The sequence below is a fragment of the Biomphalaria glabrata genome, chromosome 7 (genome assembly GCF_947242115.1).
Source record: "Biomphalaria glabrata chromosome 7, xgBioGlab47.1, whole genome shotgun sequence".
In the NCBI taxonomy this organism is placed as follows: domain Eukaryota; kingdom Metazoa; phylum Mollusca; class Gastropoda; family Planorbidae; genus Biomphalaria; species Biomphalaria glabrata.
In genome coordinates, this window is record NC_074717.1 from 43409291 (window position 1) to 43435131 (window position 25841).

Sequence of the window (25841 nt, forward strand, 5' to 3'; positions counted from 1 at the left end):
ATCCCCTTCCAGCTAAAAAATAACAAACAAAACAAACAAAAAACAAACAAAAAAAAAAAAACTGGTTTCTTCGAGATATCTGATATACCAAGGTCAAGGTTATCAGCTCTTTGTTTACAAATTTAAATTTTCAACTTGATTTTACAGGGAAAAAAAAAGTGCATAAAAATATTAAATGGTTTTTAAAATGTAGCTCTTGCTTATCAAGATTAATTTTTCTGTAGGCCTACACCGAATACACCAAAAAGCGTTTTTTTTTTTTTTTTATGAATCTTATGAAAATGTCGAATAATTTAAAAAAAAAAAAAGAGAGTATCTTTTTAATTATGAATTATGAACGGACGATATGCGATGAAATTTATAATGTATGTTTAATGGCAGATGAGACATCTTTTGTGTAAATTTAATATTTCTAATTTTTTTATATTTACATATTTATACCCCCTTTTCTATACGAAAATAAATTAATTAATCATGACTAATTGATTAACTAATTGGTTAATTTTTAATCAATGTTTTATCATCGACAATGAACAAAAAAATATCCATTTCAGACCAATCTATGATGTAAAGTCATCAGTTTATATGACCGACGGTTAACGATGGAGTCCTGTGGCCAGCATAACGACCAACCGCTTTACTTTACCTAATATATGTCAGGTTGGGTGGACTCAATGGCGCTCTTAAAATCCCGACATTAAAAATCACAGTCTTGACTGAGATTCAAACCCGGGACCTCTCGGTTCTGAAGCCAAGCGCTTTTCCACTCAGCCGCCATCGATAATGAATAATTGTAAAAAAAAAGTTCAACTTGATCCAAAAATTGGAAGTGGGAGAAAAAAGTAAAAGAATCCACACACCCAGACAGACAGACGGACGGATTGAGTTAATAAAAGTTTCGTATAAAAGAAAGATATAATACAACTTCGTCCACTTGTAGTGACTATCTGAATTGCAAATGGTTAAAAGTACCGATGTCGCGGGACTAGCTTTACTTCTGGTATGTGTTCGTTACTCGATCCGCAAAGTATAGAAAATATTCTCGCGTCTACTATCTATACTCTATACTCTATACATACTTCAGGAAACGATATAATAGATTTAATTACAGTGATGCCCAACCCTATTCGACCTGCGGGCCATTTTAATTTCCGACAGCATGTCGCGGGCCAAATTAATGATAAGATACAAAAACGAAATGAAATTAGCATGAAACTAGGCTTATAAGAAGCCCGTAGATTTAGTACTTGCATTAATTAATGACCTATATGAAGTATATTTTTTACGCACCCGAAAATGACTTCCTTTCTTTACTTAAACTGTGAGCCACATTGTAGCTAGCTATACAAATAAAATATGTTAGTTTATTATCATGTTCCATAAAAAAGTAAAGATCCGTTCACCTTCCCTGGTAGTTTCTACATTCAGAGTCCCATTTCATAAACACACAAATGTTAAAGGTCATGGTACCAATTCATCAGAGAAAAGTGAAGGTCCTAACGTAGGCAAAGATAGCCTACATTTTTCCATTTTTTTATAGTCGATTTTCTACACTTTGTGCCGACATTTCGGCGGGCCGGATTAAACCACGTCGCGGGCTGTATGTGGTCCGCGGGCCGTATTTTGAGCATCACTGTGATAGAAGTTTGTTCATATTTCTACACATCTTGCTCGAGCAGACTTACGAATGATGAGATTTTTTATTAAAACTAAGACTGCTTTATTGATCCTTATGGAAATTTGTTGTGATTAGGAGGTCTCTTTCTCATATACAACAATACAACAGAAACATACACATAAATAGAATAGACACAGCATAAAGAGTTCATTCAGCAACTACACACGGGCGTCTTGGTCCTTTTCATGTTTCCTGATCAACGAGTGGCGTTGATATAGTCTGACCGAATAAGGAACGAACAAGTTTTTGTACCGCTCTGTTCTGGTCTTAATTGACAGACGTTGCCCACTTCGCGACGACTTGACGTAGTTCTGATGTATCCGTTAAATTGTTTTTAAAAAAATGTAAAATTAAACTATATCAATTCAGATGGACAGGCGTGACCACTTCAAAACTTTCCACTATTGTGGCAGAAATATAGAAAATATGCAAATAATACCATTCAGTAACCGAAATAATAAAAGTCATTGTCCTATATTTTTATATCTATATGTAGGGCTATGAGTTCCTTTAATGTTTCCGAGATTTCCATTGCAAAAAAAGTTTAAGAAACTGATCCAGACGATAGATACATTTGTGTATTGCAGTTAGTGGAGCTGCTGTTGGGTTTGTCCAGTCCAGACAATATGAATGAAGCGGTACTTCAAGCTATTGATTCTGGAGCTACAAACATTGCTGAGATTACACTGAGGCATCCCAGGTATCTCGAGGCTTCTAAAAGGATGAGGCGTATGGGTGACGTGGAAGGCTTCTTTAAGGTAAGATATGTTATTATGTAGGTTTATTAGTCGCTAGAGTAGATAGGCTAAATGAAGTCCTTATTATTACCTAGATAAGCTAATTGAAGCCCTTTTCAGTTGCTTGACAAGCTAAATGTATGTCACTTGCATGTGTAATGTAGGCCTATTGGTAGTTCGATATCTTATCTTATAAATTACAGACGTTTCTTCTAACATGAGATAATCTCGTTCTACCCGTATCAGTGTGTCAATCTAGTCGTGCATGTTAATTAAAGACTGAAACTCAGCTTAGTGATTTAGTTTTGTGATTTCACTAATGGTGCTACTCTAGAATCTAGATACATTTAAAGTATTAGTCGCTTACATATGTACGTAAAGTTCGTCAACTCTGCTAAAATATGAGCCATCAAAACATTCCTCAATAGACCCCTGGCCTTCCTTTTCAGCTTGTTCCAGGTGAAACTAGATTTCTAATTTTTAAATGTCTGCTTCAAGTTCACGTCAATGGCTGAAACAATCTCTCATGAATCTCATGCATCATGTTGTATCAGTTGTTGACTCATGCAAGTTGCGCTCAATCTGGCCCTACCTTCACTTTATTATTTTTATTATCAACAGAATTTCAGTTGGGTTTTTTTCGCGGCTACCGTACTTTTTTATTTTTGGTCAGGAGCTCCGAAGAATCATTCAGAATTTTAAATTTAGATCTATAAATATATAATAATTTTGTTTCATTTCTATCTTTAACTATTTTTAAAGCTATAAAAAAAATAATCTAATGTAGATTTAGAAGGCTAATCCACTAGGACTTAATAATTTAGAGCTTATAGTAGGCCTACGTCAGACACCATTATTCTTTTAATTATTTTTCAACAGCCTGAAAGAGGTTCCCAGTTTCCAAGCTATGTCACCCCTTTAATTTTGGCTGCACAGAAGAATGAGTACCCTATAGTTCAACTGTTATTACAAAGAGGAGAAAGTATTATTAGACCTCACAAATTTGGATGTGGCTGCCAGGTAAGCATGTTGTATATAATATATGTCGCCAGTTAAAAATAAAATTAATATTTCACAATTGATGCTTTACAAAGTTATATTTAAGGCCAAATATGAATTCTAGTTTTTTTTCTATTATCTTTTTCTTTATCAACAGGAATGTATAAACAAGCAAAAATTTGACCAGCTGAGATCTGCCAAATGTAGATTGGATGCTTATATGGGCCTTGCTAGTGAGGCATATGTATCTCTCTACAGCAAAGATCCATTTCTGACTGCTTTTGAGTTAGCTCAGGAGCTGCGTCAATTAGCAGATTCAGAAGTATTTTTCAAGGTGCTTCTTGAATTAAAAAAAAAAGTGTTTCGTCTTTTAGTCAGTTTTTGGTTGTAGGCTCCTGTGCAGCTAATTAGAAAGATACCCTTATTTAAACTATCTTTACATGGCTGCAACATAAGAAATGTTTTATGACCTCATTCAGTTGTCATCTTGAGGAAGGCCGTTGTTCAAAACCTAGACAAAGTAGACATTTGTACTAGCCAGCTACCACCTCTAGAGTCTCTAGAGTACCCAGTTTGGTCATATTGTAAGACATGAGTCACTGTCAAAATTTTTCCTTCAAAGTACCGGTACTTTGGAGGGAGCACAAAGAAAGGGTCACCCAATAAAAGCTGGCTGAACAATGTAAAAGATGACAGTCAAGAGAATATCCTAACTATACACAACAGTTGGTTTCCCCAGAGTCTGTAGAAATATTAATTTAAGACTTGAGACACAAAATAGAGCTGTGAAATTTATAACATTTATTCACATTTGACTACAGTAACACCTTTAGTAAAATTACTAAATTTAGAAAGCCTTCAGGATAGAAGACTTAAAAGTAAAGTAGCAATTATACATAAAACACTGAACCATAATCTTCAAATACAAAAACAAAATTTAATAAAATACTTAGAAAGACACAAAGATAAAGGCACATTCCTCGTTCCATATGCTAGGACATATTCATACAAATGCTTCTTCTTCCTTAGCGCTATTAGAGCATGGAATGGGTTGCCTGAGCTAGCCAGGAAAACCAGTGCCTTGGCAGAATTTAGGTCATTGGTTAATATGCATGACTAAGTGCATGACGCGTAGGACATAATCATCTTCTTTTTTGAAGTAACGTCTGTATCATATAAGATAAGATAAGAAGTAATGTCTGTATCATATAAGATAAGATAAGAAGTAACGTCTGTATCTTATAAGATATAAGATATTATCATTCCTGCTCCTCACCTTCACCTCTTCCCTGACTTTCAATCTTCTTTTCTTCTTCTAGCCAGCTTTTTGCTGCTAAGCTTTGAGCTCTTTAATGGTACCTTGAAGGTACTCTGAGCTCCCCCAATTTTTATAACAGTTTTATCCCTTGCAAAATAGAATTCAGAGGCCAGCAGAAACACAAATTGTTATCTTTCTTTTTAGCTTTGTGAGCTACCAATTCATCAATAAATTAAGTAAATTCATTTCTCAGTTCTACTTTATACTTTGTATGATTGACTTTAGAAAGAATACACAGACCTGGCAGACAAGCTGAGCAACTATGTGGTCAAACTACTGGACAGAGTGTGGACACACAGAGAACTGAGTGCTGTTCTGGATAAATGTGGTGCTCCGCAGGATGATGTTTATGAGAGTTTGTCTCGATTCAAGATGGCTGTAGAACTAGAAGAAAAACTGGTGAGCTCAGATCTCTTTAATTATTTTACATTTTTAAAGCACAATTTAAATGGTCAATAAATTTGTATTAAAAAACAAAACAAAACCATTTATAGTGGGTAAAAAAATAAAAAATTTAATTAATTAACTGATGAAATTTGCCAATGGACTGGTGATGAAATAAATGCATTATTTGCTAAACATATTCCAACAGGTTTTTCTGATAACTTACTTAGATAATCGCTATTTTTTAAACTGATGTTGGAATTTTTTACTCTACTGAAAAATCATTAAATAAATTTCAAAATAGCTCTCAGCATATTTTAGACATGTCCAGTCACTGTAGAAAATCTAAAACTGTGATAATATCTTGGGATTGAGTTATTTTTCGTTACATAAAGGTTATTGAAAATCTTGGGGTTTAGTGATTTTTTTTAAGGTGGTTTAGTGAAAATATTGTAGATCTCTAGTTCAATTTCCTAGAGCTATAAAATTATTCTTAAGTACTGTACTTTGAATAAAATTAACTCTTTCCCTCCTCTTACAGTTTGTGGCCCATCCAAATTGTCAACAGAGGATTGAGCGATGTTGGTATGAAGGCCTTGAGAAGTACACCCACCAGACCTGGCCAAAGATACTGGCACTAACAGCCCTCTTCATATTGGGCTATCCTGTGATTGTTGGATACTTTCTTGTAGCACCAAAATCAAAGGCAAACATATATATCTGTTTTTTGTCCTTTCTTTGTTTTTAAGTGATACATTAACTTACTTACTTACTTAGACTTAGGTCCTCCCCCGCCGTTTGGCACTTTGGGCGTCAAGCTGTCTCCACAAAGATCTGTCACTGGCATTGTCTGAAGCCTCCTCTCACCTGGTGTCCACTGTTCTGAGGTTCTCCATGAAGGTGTGGCGCCAAGTTATACGAGGACGTCCCTGTTTGCACTTTCCTCGTATTGGCCTCCATGTCATCGCAACACCTGGTATGCGTAGTTCATTTTGTTGGAGAAAATGTCCCACAAACCTCATGCAACACTCTGGATTTCCTTGTTTGAGACCCGATCTGTGTAACTGACTCCCAAAATCCGTCTCAGCCACAGCCATTTTTGTTGAGACACATTTAGTCTTTTCTCAATTTGATAGATGACTTCCATGTTGCTGTTGGGATGATGATTGTTTTGAGAAGGTGTATTTTTTTCTTGAGTCCAATGTCTTGGCTTGTCCAAATAGTCTGCAGCCTTTGATAATTGCTCCCTGCCTTTCCTATTCGGCACGCTACATCATGGTAGGCATCCCCATCATTTGTTATGGTGCTGCCAAGGTATGTGAACTTGTCCAACTCTTCAAGCTTTGACTTGCCAAGTCTGACGGGGGCACCTTTTTCCTTATATTCCACTCACAGAATTTTAGTCTTATCCAAGTTTATGCAGAGGCCAATTTGGGTGCCTCTCTATCAATGCTATCCGTCATTTCTTGTATGCATTTATTTGTAGCCCCGAGTAGTACAACATCATTGGCAAAGTCCAAGTCTGTCATTCAGTTTTGTTCATGCCATGGAATACCAAAGGCAGTCTGGTTCATTGCTCTCCTCATTATGTAGTCGATGGCTAGGAGGAAGAGGAAGGGAGATAAGATGCACCCCTGCCTCACACCTGTCTCAATGCTAAAAAACTCAGTTGTTCTTTCTTCTGTTTTACATACATTAAAGCATCAAAATTATTTACAGGCCAGTGAGATTATTAGTAAAACATATTTTTTCTTCGGTAGGGGGCTTGATATAGAATTAGCTAGTAAATAATGCAAAATGCCTATATAAGAATGTTTTAAAAATTTATATTAAATTTCAATGGGTAGTTTGCAGTTTTGTTTGTCACATTGCCATTTTAAAGTTAAATAATTCCAAAACTTGTTAAAATACATCAAATATAAATTAATAAATTAATATAAATATAAATACATCAAATATACCTTTTTTTTTGGTCATAATCTGAAACTAAGATTTTTAGTGTTCAATAATTATTTGTTAATGTCTGTTTGAATGTTCTTCAGGCTGGTAGGTTGCTGAATGTCCCAATCGTCAAGTTTGTCAGCCATGCTATATCATTTTTTGTATACCTCATTCTTATCATTATATCCTGCATTGAGCAAATGGAATTGACCTCCAATGAAAACACATTGAAAATAAGATACAACCAGACAGTCTACAGAGTTTATCATGAGCTGATTAAGAAAGACAAATACCATTTGTATGGAGAAGATTTCCCATTGAGAAACTTTGATCCAACTGTATCAGAGATTATGATTATCTTGTGGATAATAGGCAAGTAGGTTTTATCTTATCTTATCTTATCTTATAAAATACAGATTTTACTTCAAAAAAGATGATTATGTCCTAGCATCATGCATCTATTCATGCATGTTAACCAATGACTTAAATTCTACCAAGTCACTGGTTTTCCTGGCTGGTTCATTCTTAGATATAACAGTAATTTAAAAAAGCATATGTTTATAAAACATCTTTGTTATAGTTTAGAATTTTGAGTTTATATCCGAGCTAGTTATACCTGGTTTTGATGGGAAATACAATTAGATTAGATACCTTATTTTTTTGCAAGGGAAATTCCTTTCATACCTTGCAATCTATAGGGCAGATGAAGTTATGGTCATTTGTTTCTGTGGCCCATGGTTATCAAGGGTGTCATGTGGCCAGCACAACAACCAACTGCTTTTACTTTCCCCAATTAATGTCAGGTACCCTTTTGAGCAGGGTGGACTCAAAGGCACCCTAAAGACTTAAAAATCCTATTATTCACCAAGATTAAAACCTGGGACTCCCTTGGTTCAGAATCCAAGCATAGTACCTTTCAGCCAACTCTCTTCCTCAATTGAAATACATAACACATTATCATGTACACAAAACCTATATTTAAAAAAAAAATCTAAAGATATATATTAATTTTTTTAAAAAAGTGTACAAAGAACCAAAAACTCACAAATCTTGGCTACTTGTTTTATTGGGGCTCTCTATTTAAAATGCTCATCTTATCATGACCTTATTTCTCAAAATTTATTTGTATAGCATGGACTTTTGCAAGCCTTGTCCATTTCCTGTACATGCTTTTGTGGCTATTTGTGACAGTGACTCATAATCCATTGGTTATCTTTTAAGAGCAGATAATTGAGATCCTCAGAATTTAGCTTTGCAGTTTGAGATATGCTGTTTATGACAGTGTCTTAAAGCAATGGAAACAACTAACAATTTTAGCTCTCAATTGTCAGGATCAACAACTTGATTGTTTGGAAAAGATAATACACATTGCAAACCTTTCCAAACATATTTAGATAGTTTATGTTACACTGATCCTTGCCACAAATGTTTCTCTCTAAAAGCAGTAAAATGGGTGCATGAATAGTTATATGGGAGTCTTTGTCACAACATTATGAAAAAAACATACATTTTCTGTATTGTTTCTGTATGTCACATTTACTTCTGGCTGCTAATCAACTCTCAAATTTTCCCTATCAGCTATGCTCATTCAAGAATGTCAAGAACTCTGGGCTCAAGGATTTAAAAGTCATTTGAGCGACAAGTTCAATATTCTAGACTTTATGCTTTTGTCTGTTTACATTGCTACCTACACTCTCAAATATTTTTGCTTGTACAAGGTGAGAGTTATAGTTCTTGCTTAGTGAACATGTTGTGGTGAGAGTTATAGATCTTGCTTGAAGTATTACAAATTGTGATAGGAGTTATTGTTCTTGTTTAGTGAGAGTTATAGTTACATGTACAAAATTAATATTGTCTTTACATATAACCCTTATTATACTGTTTAATCATGTAAAGCAGTTGGTAAAAAAAATCTTAGAAATTATCTGTGTAATCTAAGTCAATTTAAAATATTAATTTGCAGTTCAAAAAAAGTGTTGTTGCCTTAAGTCATGTGGAAGTACTGGCTGACAGTGATGCAGCATTTAGACATCTTTATTGGATGAATGCAGGTAGACTGTAGCAGATACCTAAATAGACACAATTGAAAAGTGTTTCTTATTGAGTATAAATATTCCGTGGAATGTTGGACGTTTCTATATGTTTCACTTTTCTCTTGAATGCAGATCGCATCAACTGGGATGTAATGGATCCAATAAATACATCCGAAGGTCTTTTTGCGATGGCAAACATTTTAAGTTTTTCAAGAATTTCGTATCTTTTAAGAGCCAATGAGATTCTAGGACCACTGCAGATTTCTTTAGGCAAGATGATCAATGTGAGTGTTTATTAAGCATTATCTTATATTATAATGTGTATATTGAAGGTTAACCTTATTTTATGAGTGTAGTTGTTTGACATTACTCAGTAGTACAGTACACTTTTTATCATGTGCAGATAACTCTGGTTTTTATTTGTATTATACAAGTAGCTGGGCATGAGATATCAGGTATAAAGAAGTGCTTTCAAACTGTGGTATGTGTACCACAGCTGGTACTTCATGCCATACCATGTAGTACTTCAAGCCATGCCATGTAGTACTTCAAGCCATGTACTACTTCAAACCATACCATGTAGTACTTCAAGCCATGCCATGTAGTACTTCAAGCCATTTAATACTTCAAACCATGCCATGTAGTACTTCAAGCCATACCATGTAGTACTTCAAACCATTCCATGTAGTACTTCAAGCCATACCATGTAGTACTTCAAGCCAAGCCATGTAGTACTTCAAGCCATGTCATGTAGTACTTCAAGCCATGTCATTTAGTACTTCAAGCCATGCCATGTAGTACTTCAGGCCATGTCATGTAGTACTTCAAACCATTCCATGTAGTACTTCAAGCCATGTCATGTAGTACTTCAAGCCATGCCATGTAGTACTTCAAGCCATGTCATGTAGTACTTCAAGCCATGCCATGTAGTACTTCAAGCCATGCCATGTAGTACTTCAAGCCATGTCATGTAGTACTTCAAGCCATGTCATGTAGTACTTCAAGCCATGCCATGTAGTACTTCAAGCCATGTCATGTAGTACTTCAAACCATTCCATGTAGTACTTCAAGCCATGTCATGTAGTACTTCAAGCCATGTCATGTAGTTCTTCAAGCCATTCCATGTAGTACTTCAAGCCATTCCATGTAGTACTTCAAGCCATTCCATGTAGTACTTCAAGCCATTCCATGTAGTACTTCAAGCCATTCCATGTAGTACTTCAAGCCATTCCATGTAGTACTTCAAGCCATTCCATGTAGTACTTCAAGCCATGCCACGTGTTACTTGTGTGATGCCTCATTTCCCATGAATGGATGTCTCAATCTTCAGTGACATTCATCATTAAAGTTTAATTAGTTTAATAACACCTTCACATCTTCATTATATTAATTATGACTTTTTCTTCAAAATAACATGAGTAAAATTAATGATTGATTATCAGTGGTACTTCAATTTACTGGTCCTCACTGAGTGGTACTTATCCAAAACAGTTTGAAAAGCACTGGTATATAGATTGTTATGCATGGGGTTGATTCTAATTTACCTACTAAGAAAGAAAATATAGGAAATGTTTTAAAATTATATTTTATTTTGCTTTAACATTTTTTATATTAAATTTTATACATTAGTAGCTAAAATTTCATTTGAAAAAATTAACTTGTCTTTAGCATCATTTAGCATTTTACCAAAACTTTTACTCTCAAATTTTGTTTTTTGAAACATTTGAAATATTTTTTAACCAAATTGTTTACATGCTATCAACACAATAATTTCAGATTCACATGATATCTTGTTAATTTTTTTTTTTATGTTTCTGAAAGTTGTTTTTGACATTATATGACTGCATGAATTGCCTTTTAAATATGTATTTGGAATATGTCTGTAAGATAATTGAAATTAAAGGAGTTTTTTTCTTCTTCAGGATATTTTAAAGTTTTTTGTATTTGCGGCCATAGTAATCATAGCCTTCATGGTAGCACTGAACAATTTGTACTGGTATTACTCCTACAGAGAAGATATTGAGGTGGATAGCAATAAGATTGAAAGACCAGGAGCTGTGGATGCTTATGGGAGGTAAATGAATTGATCTTTGGCTATTTAGGAGTAAATCTTACTTTTGTTAAGTCCCTTGATGAGGCAAGTAAACTTAGTAAAGTAACACTGTAAGGCATACAACCTGCGCTGCATATTTTTATTGTGGAGTGTAGTTTGTGTAGACCACTCTTTGAGCCAAATGTTGACCACAGGGGCTCAGTAGTCTGAGATGACTGTAGGTTTTTGGAGTTTTTATCACCTAGACTGGCTGCTAACCAAGTAAATTAATCAATTGTCAATGACTTATTTGTTATCTCCCATTACTACATTGAATCTCTTATTTCAACTTAAGACAAATCTCTAATGATAGTAAAGTTGATTTCTGACTTTGTTTTACATTTGTTGGATGTTCCTTCATATTTGAAGACTATAACATCTTAGTTTAAATTTCACACTGGATAAGAGAGGATCTTATCTTATATAATACAGACGTTACTTCAAAAAAGAAGATGATTACGTCCTAAGAGCTGGGTGGAGGATGGCTGTGAACAGGTTCAAATGAATGTGTTATTTTAAGCTTTTGATTAAAATTACGGTGAATTATATTATAATCCATAGCAGGTTGTTTAAGTCTTATTCATTTTAGACATTTGTTCAGAAATGAATAGGATTTTTATATCCCAAACTTTTGCAAGACAGCAGGGGATGGCTGGGGCAGGATTTGAACTCTCTACCTCATGTCAACAGTCCATAGTGCAATGGAGAAATCCTGGATACTCACAATTTATTAAATAATTTATCACCAATATCATAGTGCTAAAAATATGTGGGAACTGGAGGTGTGGTAGTTAAGTGGTAAAGCACTTTGCTTCTAAACAAGAGGGTCATGGGTTTGAATCCTGATGAATGCTGGGATTTGTTAATTTGAGGATCTTTAGGGCTCCACCCAGCTCTAATGGGTACCTGACATTAAATGGGGAAAAAATAATGGCGGATGGTTATTGTGATGGCCACATGACACCCTCATTAACCATGGGCCACAGAAACAGATGACTTTTGCATCATCTGCTCTATAGACCACATGTTCTGAAAGGGTAACTTAACTTTTATGTGAGTATTATTTATCACAGCACAGTTTATTTCTTATTGTATGCTCCTAACAATGGAATTGAGATGCTACGGAAGAATCCTATGTGTCACATTTAAAGACTGCATCACAAATGAAGAGATTAGCGACAAGGTTACTAGAGCAATTGGATTCCACTATGACCTGCTAACTATTGTAAAAAAATGGAAATTAAAACTCTATGGCCATATTACATGGTCTTTGGGGCTGAAAGATCTTCGTTCAGGGAACAGAACCATGAAAGAGAAGAAGAGACAGACAGAGAAAGACATAAAAGAATGGATGAACCTGTAATTGAAAGAGGTTCTTTCCAAGGCAAAAAATAGAGGGGAATGGAGAAAGAATCTTGTGTGGTGCCCCAATGGTCCAATAGATAGGTGAATGTGAAGGTATCTCTGTTATGCACAAACAGGAGACACTTATTGAGAATGAATTATAAATAACATTGTTTTTAGTCATGGTTGAAATATTTAATCTTTTTTTTTCAAAGTGTCACATTTGTGATAGAAATCATGTACATGTCTTTGTGTAATCACTTTATTGGGTCCCTAACTAAAATAGGATTTATTTTGACAAAGATTAGAATATAATATTACTGTAGCTTTTACACAAGAAAATGAAATTTTATTACTTAAATATTATATTCTTTGAAATAAAAATTGTTACATCTGGAGACTGTATCATAAGAAGGCACTTTTAATTTCATTCAAATATTGGTATAGTTAACTGGAGAAGTGAAATGTTAATTTTTTTTCAAGCATTAATCAAGTCATAATGATTGGTTCAATAAAGTGTTGCTTTTAAATGTACCTTTTGCAAGTTTAATCTTATTGCCATTAGAAGATGTTGAATATAGAAACAGAGATTATGCTTCCGCATTGTTTCACTCTAGAAAGTGGATTTTTAGTTAAGTGAAATAACACGTTTCTTATTCTATGTGAATTCTTTCTATCCAATTGCCATGAGATGTTAGAATTGTTTTTTTGAATCAGAAAATGTAAATGTTTATATTAACACATGGATATATGTAATATGATGGACCCAGTAATCTTCTTTTTAGAATTTGTGACTGTAATTAATAAGATGGGATAAATAGGGTTCTATTGTCCAAACCTCTTGTACAACAGGAGGGAAAGAGTAGACTGTTTTTGAACCCAGAACTTTTGTTTCATAATGCCATGCACATACTTGACCATCAGCCAGCCATCTTGAACTAAGGATAGAAAATTATTTTTTTTCAACTGACTTTTTTATTTATCGTTCTTTCTTAGTGTAATGCAAACTTTCCGTACAGTATTCTGGTCAATCTATGGCCGTGGTGAGGAGAAAGCAGTTGGACTCGGTGCCTACAATAACACTATGACGGAGAAGATTGGTGAGACTATTGATGCCTTGTATCATATCAGCATGATCATTTTACTCATGAACATTCTCATAGCAATGATGACCAGAACATTTGAAAAAACTGCTGTAAGTTAGTGTACCTTTTTTTTTAAACTGCTGTAAGTTAGTGTACCTTTTTTTTTAAACTGCTATAAGTTAGTGTACCTTTTTTTTAAACTGCTATAAGTTAGTGTACTTTTTTTTTTAAACTGCTGTAAGTTAGTGTACCTTTTTTTTTAAACTGCTATAAGTTAGTGTACCTTTTTTTTAAAACTGCTATAAGTTAGTGTACCTTTTTTTTTAAACTGCTGTTAGTTAGTGTACTTTTTTTTTTGCAACAATTCTAGATACTTTCATGGGTAATTTTTTTTTTTTACAAATCTAAGAGTAAGGAACAGTTTGTCTGAATCAACCAGGAAAACCAATAACTTAGTAGAGTTTAAGTCTCAGAATAATATGCATGACTAGATTTACACATGAATACACATAATTATCTTCTTTCTTGAAGGAAAATCTGAGATTTATAAACTAAGAAAAAATGCATAACAATAATCAAGTATTCATTCATTTAGCCTCATTCAGTCTTAAGGTAGCAGAGGTTTGGATTCAGAGTTTTCCTTCTCCTAGAGTGGTATCCAATCAAGTTTAAGAAGCCCCTCCTGCCCAAAGCTTTATAGTATTAAAAAAAGATAACTGGTTAACATTTCATTATGCCAAACAAGGGAACTAATACATTTTAATAGATTTGCCTACATTTTGAAAAAGTTTCTAAAAAAAGTTTTCTATACTAAATAATCTCTTTAACAACTGTAAATAATCTCTGTTGGAATAGTTTATTTGTATACTGCAGGTCAAATATTTGGCTGTTTCTTCTGCAGGAAGATGCTGATATTGAGTGGAAGTTTGCTCGCAGTGCTCTCTACTTAGAGTACATTACAAAAGGACGAGTTCTACCTGTACCTTTTAACATTCTGGAAGTGGCCCATTCCCTGATAAGCCATGTCATTCAGATCATACGAAAGCGACAACCTGTTGAGATAACTATCACTGATGTCTACAGTGGTGCACGCAGAGCAGCCATCACAAGTATGGCTTCCAATTTGCCAAAAGTAAGTTTATCCAAATAGTGCATTTTATTGAGGTCATTAGTAGGTCAGCATAGCCATGTAAAATCTGCAATCTTAGTGCCTTATTTATTGTACCTTTTGTTTTATTTAGATCAGAAGTAATAACTGTGGCAATAGATTACTTGAAGCTATAAGCATCTAGATTAATATTATTAAAATATTTAAACATAACATACAATTAGAGTATCACCAAAACTCCAGAACTACATTTATATGAATTGTATAAAATGGATGTGGTTTTATTAATGTCTGATATGGTACAGTCATGTGCTTAAATGTATCAATGTTATTAATTAAACAAAATAATGTGCTTTAAAAATATATGGATATGCGCCAAACATCTGTTATTAAAAAGACATTTAATTGTAACAAATAGCAATAAATGGTTGGTAGACAAGGTTATTATATATGTGCATGCTTAATATACATAGAAATAAAGCTTTACACTATAAATGTGCTACCCTAATAGCAACACTGCTGGGCTCTCGTTTCAAGCCCATTGTGTTGAATGATAATGTTGTCAATTTAAAATACCTGATTAAACCCTTGATTAAGCAAGAGGATGATACAATTTTATGGTGGAAAGGCCAATGCTAACAGACTTCCAGGATTAGACAAAGGCTGCTCAAATATACCTAGCACAACCTTCAACTAGTGTGCCATCAAAAAGATTGTTCAGCATCAATGGATAAATTATCACTGACCATCATGCAAATCTTTTACCCAGGCAATGCCGCAGATGTATTTTTCTTAAATATAATAAAAACTTTGATGTAACAAATAATGAACTGTACTAAGCCTTTACACTTAGTCATGGGCAATCAAGTCATATACATTTATTTTACTTTGTTAAGCTTTACAGTTTTAATCAGCTTTAAATGATGTCATTGTAATTTGATAAGTTCGCTTTTGTTTTTGAAAGATAGCACACACTAAACTGAAAGTGCTGCAGCTAGAACTACTGTTTAAGCTGAATCTATAAAACTAAAATATGTTACAATTAAATTCAAAAAACAAAAACAAATGATAGAGGGAAAACAATACAGTGGGGTAAAAAAGTAAAATAAAAATAAAATTAACATAGGTCTTTTATTAAGAAGTTTGCAAAATGTTTAGTAACATGAGCTATTTACTAGACACAGTAACTGGCTCTAGCTATGACCAGATATCTAATTTTACTGTACTCGGTATGTCCTAATCCAGATGCATCCAGATATAAAAAAGTACTATCTGGTGCTCCTAATATACATGGCTCCTTAGTCTCAGAAGACAATGGATGCACCCAGATGAGTCACTGGTTTGGTTTTGTCTTGAGATGGGGGAGAATCTGGTAATGCTAATAAAACCAATTCTGGAGTGGCAGATTTTGTCACAGTGTAGCAGCTGCTTTGCAGCAGCATCAGAGTTACTTGGCTTTAGATAAAGGGATTATGGGTGGCCCATGCATAATGGTCCCTCTCCTGACCTTGCTGATGTGATCCAAAGGAATGCTTCGCATTACATTTGGCACCAGCTAAGTTGCAGAACCTGCCGGAGGAAATGTCATAGTCCCAACACCTAAGGGGCTTCACTCCTGATTTTTCCTCAAATTTGTCTCATGAAGCCTAGGTACAGCAAGGCAGGGGGGGTTTAAAGTCAGTGTACCCCTCTCCTAGGTGACTTGCCCTACTAGACTGACGAGATCCATCTGCCCAAAGCTCTGGTTTTGTGGCGCGATATGTATCCACTTTAACCCCTTCAACTGAAATGAAGTTTGAATATCAGTAGTTCATTGTGGTCGGATTTTTTTGTGGACTAAAATTTCTATGAAATTTTTAGAATCAGATTCTTTGCTTAAACTTTGAACTTTCCAAATTTTTTTCAAGTATGTGATTATCTTAAAGCTTTCATTTAGACTTTAGAAACCAAAGAAAATTAGTCCATGTTTATTGCATTTTCTAAATCATGTAATCAATGGATTTCATAGTTGTAATTGTTAGGCTGCGATTAAGAATTTGACACATAAAAGGATTTCTTTGTTTTGTTTATTTTGAGTTTATGTTTTATAGCATGGCAACGATAATGTCATAGTAAAAACAAAGACTAGAGATGGATATGAAATAAAAGCTGTTCATGGATTAGCATCTTTAGGAGGTAGTTGAGTTTTGAGAAATTTCTGACTTAGTTTTTTTGCTTAACATTCTTGAGTTAAATGTTCTGAATTATCAACACTCTTGATCAACTCATTTTGTTGGTCTTCGTCTGTGTTGTAGCTGCTCTTTGGAATTAGTTTTACCTCTGGTTCACCATAGTCAACACTCTACATGGAGCACAGTGAAAGGTTTCCCAACATAATGTTGCCAATTGTCTATTGCAATTACTTGCCAAGCTGAACTGAGTCTAGGCTTCCATTTTGTGTGTCAAAATCCCCATGCTTTCATAAAGATTTGATTCTGAGACTTTTGAATCCTATTTTTGCCAGACATGTAATTATGTAATTATTCTATCATGTCAAGCCAAGTTATAAGAAGATTTAGATGAAAGAATGAAACTTGTTAAATTATTTCTGTCATATTAACATCAAAGTATTTTCAGAGTCAGTAACTCTAACTCATGACTATTGGGTTAGAGATTACTACAAAATTCATCTAAACATTAATTGATGATGTCATTGCAGCAGAGGGCCAAACCCTCTACTGTAGAGACCAAAATTGATGAGCCGCCTGCTGGTCAAGGAAGATTTATCCCAAAACTTAGAAGTTTAAAAGGATGGACTTTATATCAGGTAATTAAAGCTTTAACCAATCTTCATTAATATATTGTAAGATAGAATTTTTTTTATTGTAACATTGCATTATATAAATTATGTTAACAGTTACTTATAATGATGACTTTTGCTTTTTAATTTTAAACCAAAATAGAACTAATTTCAAACCAAAATAGAACTAATTTTATACCAAAATAGAACTGTGAAATCATGTATTGTAATGCATTCTACAACACAATCATTTTTTATGTTAAAAATTACTATCACTCTTTAATTTTTATTTCTTTAATTGGGAAATTACAAATGTTGTTTTAACTGTAATTGCCAGGAAGTTATTCAAAGTATCATACAAAGGTTTATCTATGATGTTCACAGAGAGAATGAAACAGCAGGTTAGTTTTGATCAGCTTTGAGTGAAATGATGAAGCCTGTAGAGAGAGAACTTTTAGAAAGTTTTATAGAATATCATTAGAAAAAAAAAGATCACTTATGACAATGTTTCTCAAACTTTTACCAAAGGCGCCCCGCTAAATGAGAAAACATTTTTTTCACATCCCCCTTAGCAGCTGGGGACCTAAAATTAACTTAAAGACACACAATTATAACACAAATTCAGCTTTTGTTTTTATTTATATTATCACTAAAACTAGTTTGATTTTTTTATTTGGAAATAATGTTAGAGAATTTGAGATATTCTGTATACCAGTTCTTCCTTGAAGTGGTCTGGGGAATCACTATAAGCACTATAAGCTCCCACAGTAGTGTCAGGAACCAAGAATATTCTGGTGTTTTGAACTACCGGTACAGAAATTCTTTCTCCTGGAGTCTACAAAGCCTTTTTCTCAAAGTGAGAAGAAAAAAAGGCTAATATTGAAGTGTTTTCTTTCAATCAGGGGCACACTATTCTTCTTAATTAAAGAAAATGTTGAGAGTCTGTAATAAGAAGCAACAACATAAAACCTAGTTTATTTGTTTGTCTGTAAAAAGCAAAACCTAGTTTATTTGTCTGTAAATAACATAAAACCTAGTTTATTTGTCTGTAAAAAAAACATAAAACCTAGTTAATTTGTCTGCAAACACCCCACCTCCCTCCAAAACAGTCAATCTTTTAAAGAACCCAATAAAACTATTTTATTTTTCTGTTACAAAATCATAAAAACTTGTTTATCTGTATCTTTTGATAGGGACTGATGATGTGAAAGGATCATTTGAACAAATGCGTCATGAAGTCATGTCCCAGTACAAGGCCAAGGAAGAAAGTTTGAACATGGCTGTAAATGCGATACAATTCGTCTCTTGGCAAGTCAGCTCTTTAAATGGTCAAGTCTCTGAAGACTCTGAGCAATGTCCAGTTTTTACCTGGGGGAGAGGAGACAGTGTTGAGAGCCAGAGCTCTACTACAGATATAAATACCAGCACATCAGATCTGTCAGTCAGCTACAATGAACAGCATGAAAATATTTTGTGTGATGTCCATGAGGAACCTGATGAGTTAGATAAACCACAGCCTCTGGTAGATCAAACATAGAAATATTCAGATTGACTATTAATATACCATCATGCCAGTTTTATACTTGGTAATCAATTTTATATTTATTTTTAAAAATAATTGAAATAAGATTACAAAATGTATAGGTCTGTGCTTATACATGGACATTGTGTCTAAGATGACGAGCTTTTGAGTTTGAATATTACTTGAGGTTCTAAGGGCTTTCAACTGTTAATGTAAACCTACTTTCTCAAGCCAGAGACATTTTGAGTTGTATTATCTCTGTTGTACTAGAAGTTACATGAGTCATTGCAAAAAAGATACTATGGTAATAAAGGCAACATCCATCATAAATGAATGGCTAACTTGAAAATTTTCTTAACAAAAATAATTTACAAAGACTGAATTTACTGATGGTTAATTACAGACACTTTTCCAAAATCTTTCAGAATGTATTTAAAATGTTAACAGTTGTTGCCAAACATTTTCTTAATCCCATCTCATGCCAACTGTCCATTCTCCTAAAGGTCAATGTACAGTATAAAAACTGATTTAATTTTCTATTTTTTTTAACAAGTAATTCTTCAAGCTGCAACTCTTCTTTCCTGCACAAAATGTAGGAATCACTTGCCTATATATTATAGTGGTTCTGTTTATATTGTTACTTGTTTCAATCTTTTATGCAAATAGTTAAGATCATAAATGTATCATAAAGATGTTTGTACACCATTAACATTTTGTGGACAGTTTTTATCCAGCTAGAAGGCATTTATTCAACTACTTTAGTTTTGCTGTATACTGCATATTTTGATGTCTTAATGTTTCGGTAAATTAACCTGATGGGATTGTGTAGAAAAGGCAAAGGGTACACAATCCTGACACAATTTATAAAAATGATCTTAATGTTTATTCACTTGAATGTAAGCTCTTTGAACTTTGTTTCTATAAATATATAAAAGTTAGTTTTTTGTTTTTTTGTGAGATTATGAAATGTTACAATTATTTTTTAGCTGGCATTTAAAAAATATTTTTGCACATCAAAGATAAAATTCAAATCCAATAATTTTGTCCAGAGGAGCAAAGATTTCAAATAAAGTTCTCCTTTCAGACCATGGCATCTATGGGTCAGATGATTTAAAGGTCATCTGTTTCTGCCCACAGTTAACGAGGGTATCATGTGGCCAGCAAAACAACCAACGGCCTTTACTTTTCCCCAACTAATGTGAGGTACCCATTAGAGTTGGGTGAATTCAGAGGCACCCTAAAGATCCCGAAATAAAAAATTCCAGTCTTCATCAGTATTCAAACCTGGGACCCCTTGGTTCAGAAGTCAAATGCTTTACCACTCAGCACCGCATCTCCTGCATTTTTAAATAAAGCTGCTAAAATTGTTAAATATATATGGGCACAATTTTGTTATGAATGAATGCCCTCTAGGTATAGTGTTATATACAGATTGTTACTTTCTTACTGTCACTGTTCTAAAAATGGTCCAACTGAAATATTTCCTAGTCTGGCTGAATTAAAGAATTCTGATCTCTTTTTCTAGCATGCTAAATACAACCTGGACTTTTTTTTCTCTATCATTTTAAACACATCTCGACTTCTGAATGTGTAATACACATGACCACTTGTAGCAATGGTCAACATTGATTTATCCATGTATGTGCATTCAACATAGACTTATATTATGGCTAAATTAAAGCTTATCTGTACCTTGATTTTAGGGATGACTTGTAGGCTTTCTGTAACTTCATGCAAATGATGGGCAAATCTTTTAAAATAATTTTCATGTAGGCTTCATTAAAATAATAATAATAATAATAATTTTATTTATAAAGTGCTGTTAACAAACAAAATGTAGGCTCAAGGCGCTGTAATAACATCACAAACACAGACACGACAACAGAAATCAAAAACTAATCTAAAAAAGTTTTAAACAAGTAGGTCTTAATGTTCTTCTTAAAAGTGGTACAATTTTTTAATTTTTTAACATTTAAAAAATAGTTTGGATTGGTTTTTTTCTTCAGTGGGAAGTTTTACCGAATGATGTGTGACTTGTATTTTTCAAGTGTTAGAATTTAGAGATGAGTACTAGACCTGATACACGTTTGTGTTTTTGTGTTTTATATGTTTTGGACATTTCTTTAGTGAGGAAGATTATTTTATCCTAGTCCAAACCTGCTGCAGGACATCAGCTAATCGAAGGAGATGGGGTCCAAACTTATTGAGCTGACAGGCACCTAAATTGTCATCTATGTATAAATCTAAAAATAGACAACTGGTATAGATTGAATTTTAAAAGAAGAAAAACAAAAAAATACTTTTTAAAGAACACAAAGCTTATATGAATTGTAATTGCATTAATTAGTTTGGATCAGTCATGTAATTAAATTTCTAATAGATCTAGACCAACCACAATAAATCTGTGGAAATATTTTCACCAATTGTTATTGTTTAGAGCTATTCCATGCTTTTAGCTTTCTCATTCGCTATGATCCTAACACTGCTCTGGACAAGTTGCAAAAAATGGGGAGGGGGAAAGAAAAAAAAAGGATATTTGGGTGAATTTTTTACTGTAATCAGTTTTTTAAAGCATTTATATGCCTGAATTCAAACTCTTCCTTCTCAAGCGGTTTGCGCCCAGGACTATCAATGGTCCCTGGTTCAAACCCTGCCTGCCAGGGCCGGTCTTACAGATTGCGGGGTCCTTTGCGAAATGGATTGCGCTGGGCCTAGTCTGGTTAGGGATAAGGATAATAAGTGAAAATTAAGATTTTTTGTTAGAAAATAACTTCGCCTTTGCATTTTATTTTTACCTTGATCAAGGTCAAATTAACTTTACAAGCCATCTACAATTGTCGTTTTCCAATAAAAAGCCAATGAAAATTCAGATCTGCCTTTTAGATTTACTATCGACTAGCAAAATATCGCTTTAATATTTTTAAAGAGATCAAGATAGATTTAGATTTATATTTATTATTTATATGCCAGTTGAGTGACTATTACATTAAATTAAGCATTGGAACTTCCTGTTTTTGGTTAAAATTTGCTTTATTTTTACATTTTTATTAAATGAAAGCTGACAATGCCGATTTCTTTATATTGCGAGTAGGATTGGCGTTTTCCATACAGAATGACATCCCAAAATAACAATTTGGTATATTTTTTTAGGACATTTTTATGAGTTTTCAGGATATTTTAATAATTTCAGGAGATTTTCATGATTTTTTCGTATACTTTGCAATTTTTTTGAGAGTTCCAGTAGCTCCTGGAAAATCAGGAGGCAGTGGGAACACTGTTATAAGTTAAAATTTAATAATTTACAATTAGAGTTAGCGCGGGGCCTATGAAAGTGCGGGTCCCACTGCGGCCGCATAGGTTGCAGTGCCCTAAGGCTGGCCCTGATGCCTGCATCCATCTCCCATCATCCTGCAGGAGGTTTGGACTAGGAAGTAAATTATTTTCAACTCTAAAGGAACATCCGAAACATGGAAAATATTTTACAATCATTTTTACAAAGCTAGTGAGGTGATTATGAAAATAGACGATTGTATAGTTTGTTTCAAATTATTTAAAGCAGCAACCTTTAAGGGGACTAGTTCATCTTATATCACCACTTCAGTCAAGTACAATTTCTTTCCCTTGTTTGAGATTCCGAACAAAATAATTAATTACCAAAAGTTAACTCATTATGAGTTAATTTTTTAAAATTGATTCTTGTGTTGTCAGGTAAAAGAAATAATTGTGCAAAATTTCAGCTTGATCCAAGATTGGGTGTGGGAGAAATAGTGTTACAAACTTTTTACCAGACAGAGTGAGTTAATATAAGCTTTGTAACAATTACTAGTTGGACCCAAGTTTCAAATGTTGATACGCAAAAGAAATCACATTTTTTATGTTTCACCTTTGAAATTATTATTTTTTTTGCTACACAATTTGTATTGTGAATAGATTTGAATTTTATGTCATGCTGACACTATTTCATTATGTCAACCTTTTTTTTTTATTAAATTGTATTTCAAACTGAAGAGGTTAGGATGACCTCCACATTCTGAATGTAATGTTTCAATTATGAAAATCAATTTTGATGTAAAGATTGACAGTCTTCCAGGAAATGTGTTGCAATAAATACTAGGAGGAGCTGTGCTAGAACTCCAGGCCATTAGAAACACTTGTAAATACATGTTTGGTAATCACACAGTGTGTTTTTCTTTGTTTCATAATTTCTTATTTGATTGTACTTGCTGGATGCACTTACAAGAACATTTTGTTAAAAGTTTACATCTGTAGAATATTTTCATAGATGAAACAAATAAAAACAAAACTTTGAATTCATCGGTCACTTAGACGTTTTTTTATTATTGTGAAAGCAGCAAAATGTTTCTACTTACTGTCTTTATTTTCACCAGGCTATGTTTAGCTCAACACAATTACTGATTATTACTAAATGCCAAACAATAATTGACTAAGTTTAGTCCTATTATGTGTTGCATGTTTTTTTAAATAAACCCTGTTTTTAATATTTAATAATAATTAAGGTGTCCTTTTTTATTAACAGTATTTTAAAAATATAATTTTGTTGGATAAACTTGTAAGTTGTCACAACAAACTCCAGCTGAACTCTTCTGTTATGAAGTAACAAGTATTACATTTTAGGACATTTTTCTATTATGTCAACAGTCAAACTTTTTTCTTGCAATTAGATCTGGGGCTGGGCTGAGGAAATCTATCTTAATGTGAGCCTCACAATACATTTAAAAGTTTAAAAAATCTATGCTAATTAAAAATGTGTTTTAAATGGTAAATTTTTCAATGTGATGTTAATATATTAAAAAAACAACAAAATAGTAAATAATGAATGTAAATAATTTATTTGATCAGAAAAAAAAATAGATTTTATTACACACAGCAGTAGTATCTGTTGACCACATAAAGAATGTGGAAGACCACATACAAAATGTTCCACATGTACAGCACAGACTAAGGTACACAATGCGAGTATCGTAAGAAATAGATGTCTTAAGTTCATTAACAAAACTGGCCAAAACTGTATAAACTGGTCATTTTAAACATTCAAAAAATAAATGTAACAAATTTAAGTTTAACCGTATCTAGTTTTGTATTTACATTAGCTATTTAATATATATGTATATTATGTTAAAATGCCATGCTTAGATCAATAGCAGACAAAAAACCCAGATACAATCTAAACAGTTGTGTATGCCATAAAACTTGTTAAGGCATGCATTGTATATGAAACAGTGGCAGATATATGGAATATAGAAAACCCTTTTTGGAAGCCAGAAAAAAGAAGTTCTATGGTCATTGCAAGCATCAAGGAATCAACCTTTTTTTTTTTTTTCAAATCAAAATTTAGTCAACCATTGACTTATAGATTCAATTCATCAGTAGTTTCATATAAAACAAAAGGCACCAGAATCATTTGAAATTTTTAGCCACTTTAATATTGCAGATCAACTCAACAGTACAGTGCCAACATAGAGTTCAGAGTGTATAGGGTCTACTATATTTTACTTGTTAAGACATGATAGAACTTTTCTTGACACAAGACATTACATAGTTAGTTTACAGACTTTTTTTTTTATAGTTTTGTACACATAAAAGTTTGTAAGAAATGGAATTCGTCCCAATACTGAGCTTAATTTTCTACTGGTACTGAGTGCGTTTCCCCCCCCGCAATGTAAACACACTGCACCACATACAACAGAAACATAGAATATAATGCTGTGGACTATATCAAAGTCTTCAAGTGACAAGACTAAATAGTAACATTAGTACAGCCACCAGTAGATCAACACACAACATTGACTGTTGACATCAGCTACCAGACTACAACAAACTCTATAGACATTACTTCACAGACTACAATGTACATTTCAAATGCAGTTATGTGTGTAATACAGGTAGCAAGGCATAGGCAAAAATACAAGATCAATCAATCAGACTCTCCAACATTGGCCAGCCTAGGAAGTACAATACATTATATACAGAAGTTCTTTGGAATCAAATTTGTCTTAACATATGCTGCAGATACAAGGGACTGAATTCTAGTGGAACTAATGCAAGAGTTGTTCCCCCAACAACTCTATAAAAACAGCAAGTTTCTTCCTTAATGGGATAGAAAAGCGAAAGATAAGGAAAAAAGAAATAACTGCAGTAGAGGCTAGACTTGTTCAGTTATTGTTCCATCTGTCACTCTCACAACGACTACTTGGGATTGTTAACTTGTGCCAGAAACTTATCTTAGAATAGAGTTTGATGACAAGTCTAGAGAATAAATAGTTAATTGTAAAGCGAAATATTACATCCAGTCCAGGTATATTGTCAGCTACTCCTCAGACTGGAAGTTACACTGAAGTATTCGAACCTCAATTTATGTTTTGTAATCAACTCAGTTGATTGTGGCATTGTTTGTCAATGGTCTGAATGAACAAGACTTTCCTTTATCTGGTACAACCCAGACAGTGAAGGACACAGGTGTAACAAAGGAATTAAAACTTTGTTCTATTCACAATTTGGAATAATTGACAGTCCTAGTTCTGGTCACTTCAGTCAAACCTGAAAAAAAAAACAAAAAAAACCCTGTATTTTTCGCTAATTCACTATTAATTTAATATGATAAAGTTTTTATCAACCTAATGGGATAGCAAAAGTAAAGTAAAGTTCCCCTTTCAGACCTTGCAATCTATAGGGCAGATGATGTTAAGGTCATCTGTTTCTTTGGTCAGTGGATAATGGGCAGGGTGTTATATAACCCACACAATGACTTTACTTTCCCCAACTAAAGTCAGGTACCTATTAGAGCTGGGTGGACTCAAGGG

General features: G+C 33.6%; 2 protein-coding genes across 7 annotated transcripts in view; one reads left to right on the top strand and one right to left on the bottom strand.

Moving 5' to 3' along the window:
- Window positions 1–24360, top strand: part of LOC106069685 (short transient receptor potential channel 7-like) — a 51588-nt gene extending 27228 nt beyond the window's left edge. Inside the window, exons 3-17 of the mRNA XM_056034856.1 lie at window positions 2266–2436; window positions 3295–3435; window positions 3572–3748; window positions 4958–5131; window positions 5658–5822; window positions 7159–7429; window positions 8636–8775; window positions 9021–9108; window positions 9223–9374; window positions 11013–11164; window positions 13523–13721; window positions 14513–14743; window positions 17418–17525; window positions 17836–17899; window positions 18692–24360. Of these exons, the coding sequence (XP_055890831.1) occupies window positions 2266–2436; window positions 3295–3435; window positions 3572–3748; window positions 4958–5131; window positions 5658–5822; window positions 7159–7429; window positions 8636–8775; window positions 9021–9108; window positions 9223–9374; window positions 11013–11164; window positions 13523–13721; window positions 14513–14743; window positions 17418–17525; window positions 17836–17899; window positions 18692–19035 (2577 nt within the window). The 3' untranslated portion in view covers window positions 19036–24360. The remainder of the gene's footprint in view (window positions 1–2265; window positions 2437–3294; window positions 3436–3571; window positions 3749–4957; window positions 5132–5657; window positions 5823–7158; window positions 7430–8635; window positions 8776–9020; window positions 9109–9222; window positions 9375–11012; window positions 11165–13522; window positions 13722–14512; window positions 14744–17417; window positions 17526–17835; window positions 17900–18691) is intronic.
- Window positions 23852–25841, bottom strand: part of LOC106076280 (pleckstrin homology domain-containing family G member 4B-like) — a 129257-nt gene continuing 127267 nt past the window's right edge. For all 6 annotated transcript variants that reach the window (XM_056034850.1, XM_056034851.1, XM_056034854.1 and 3 more), the window contains one exon: window positions 23852–25578. In XM_056034850.1, the coding sequence (XP_055890825.1) occupies window positions 25573–25578 (6 nt within the window). In that variant the 3' untranslated portion in view covers window positions 23852–25572. The remainder of the gene's footprint in view (window positions 25579–25841) is intronic.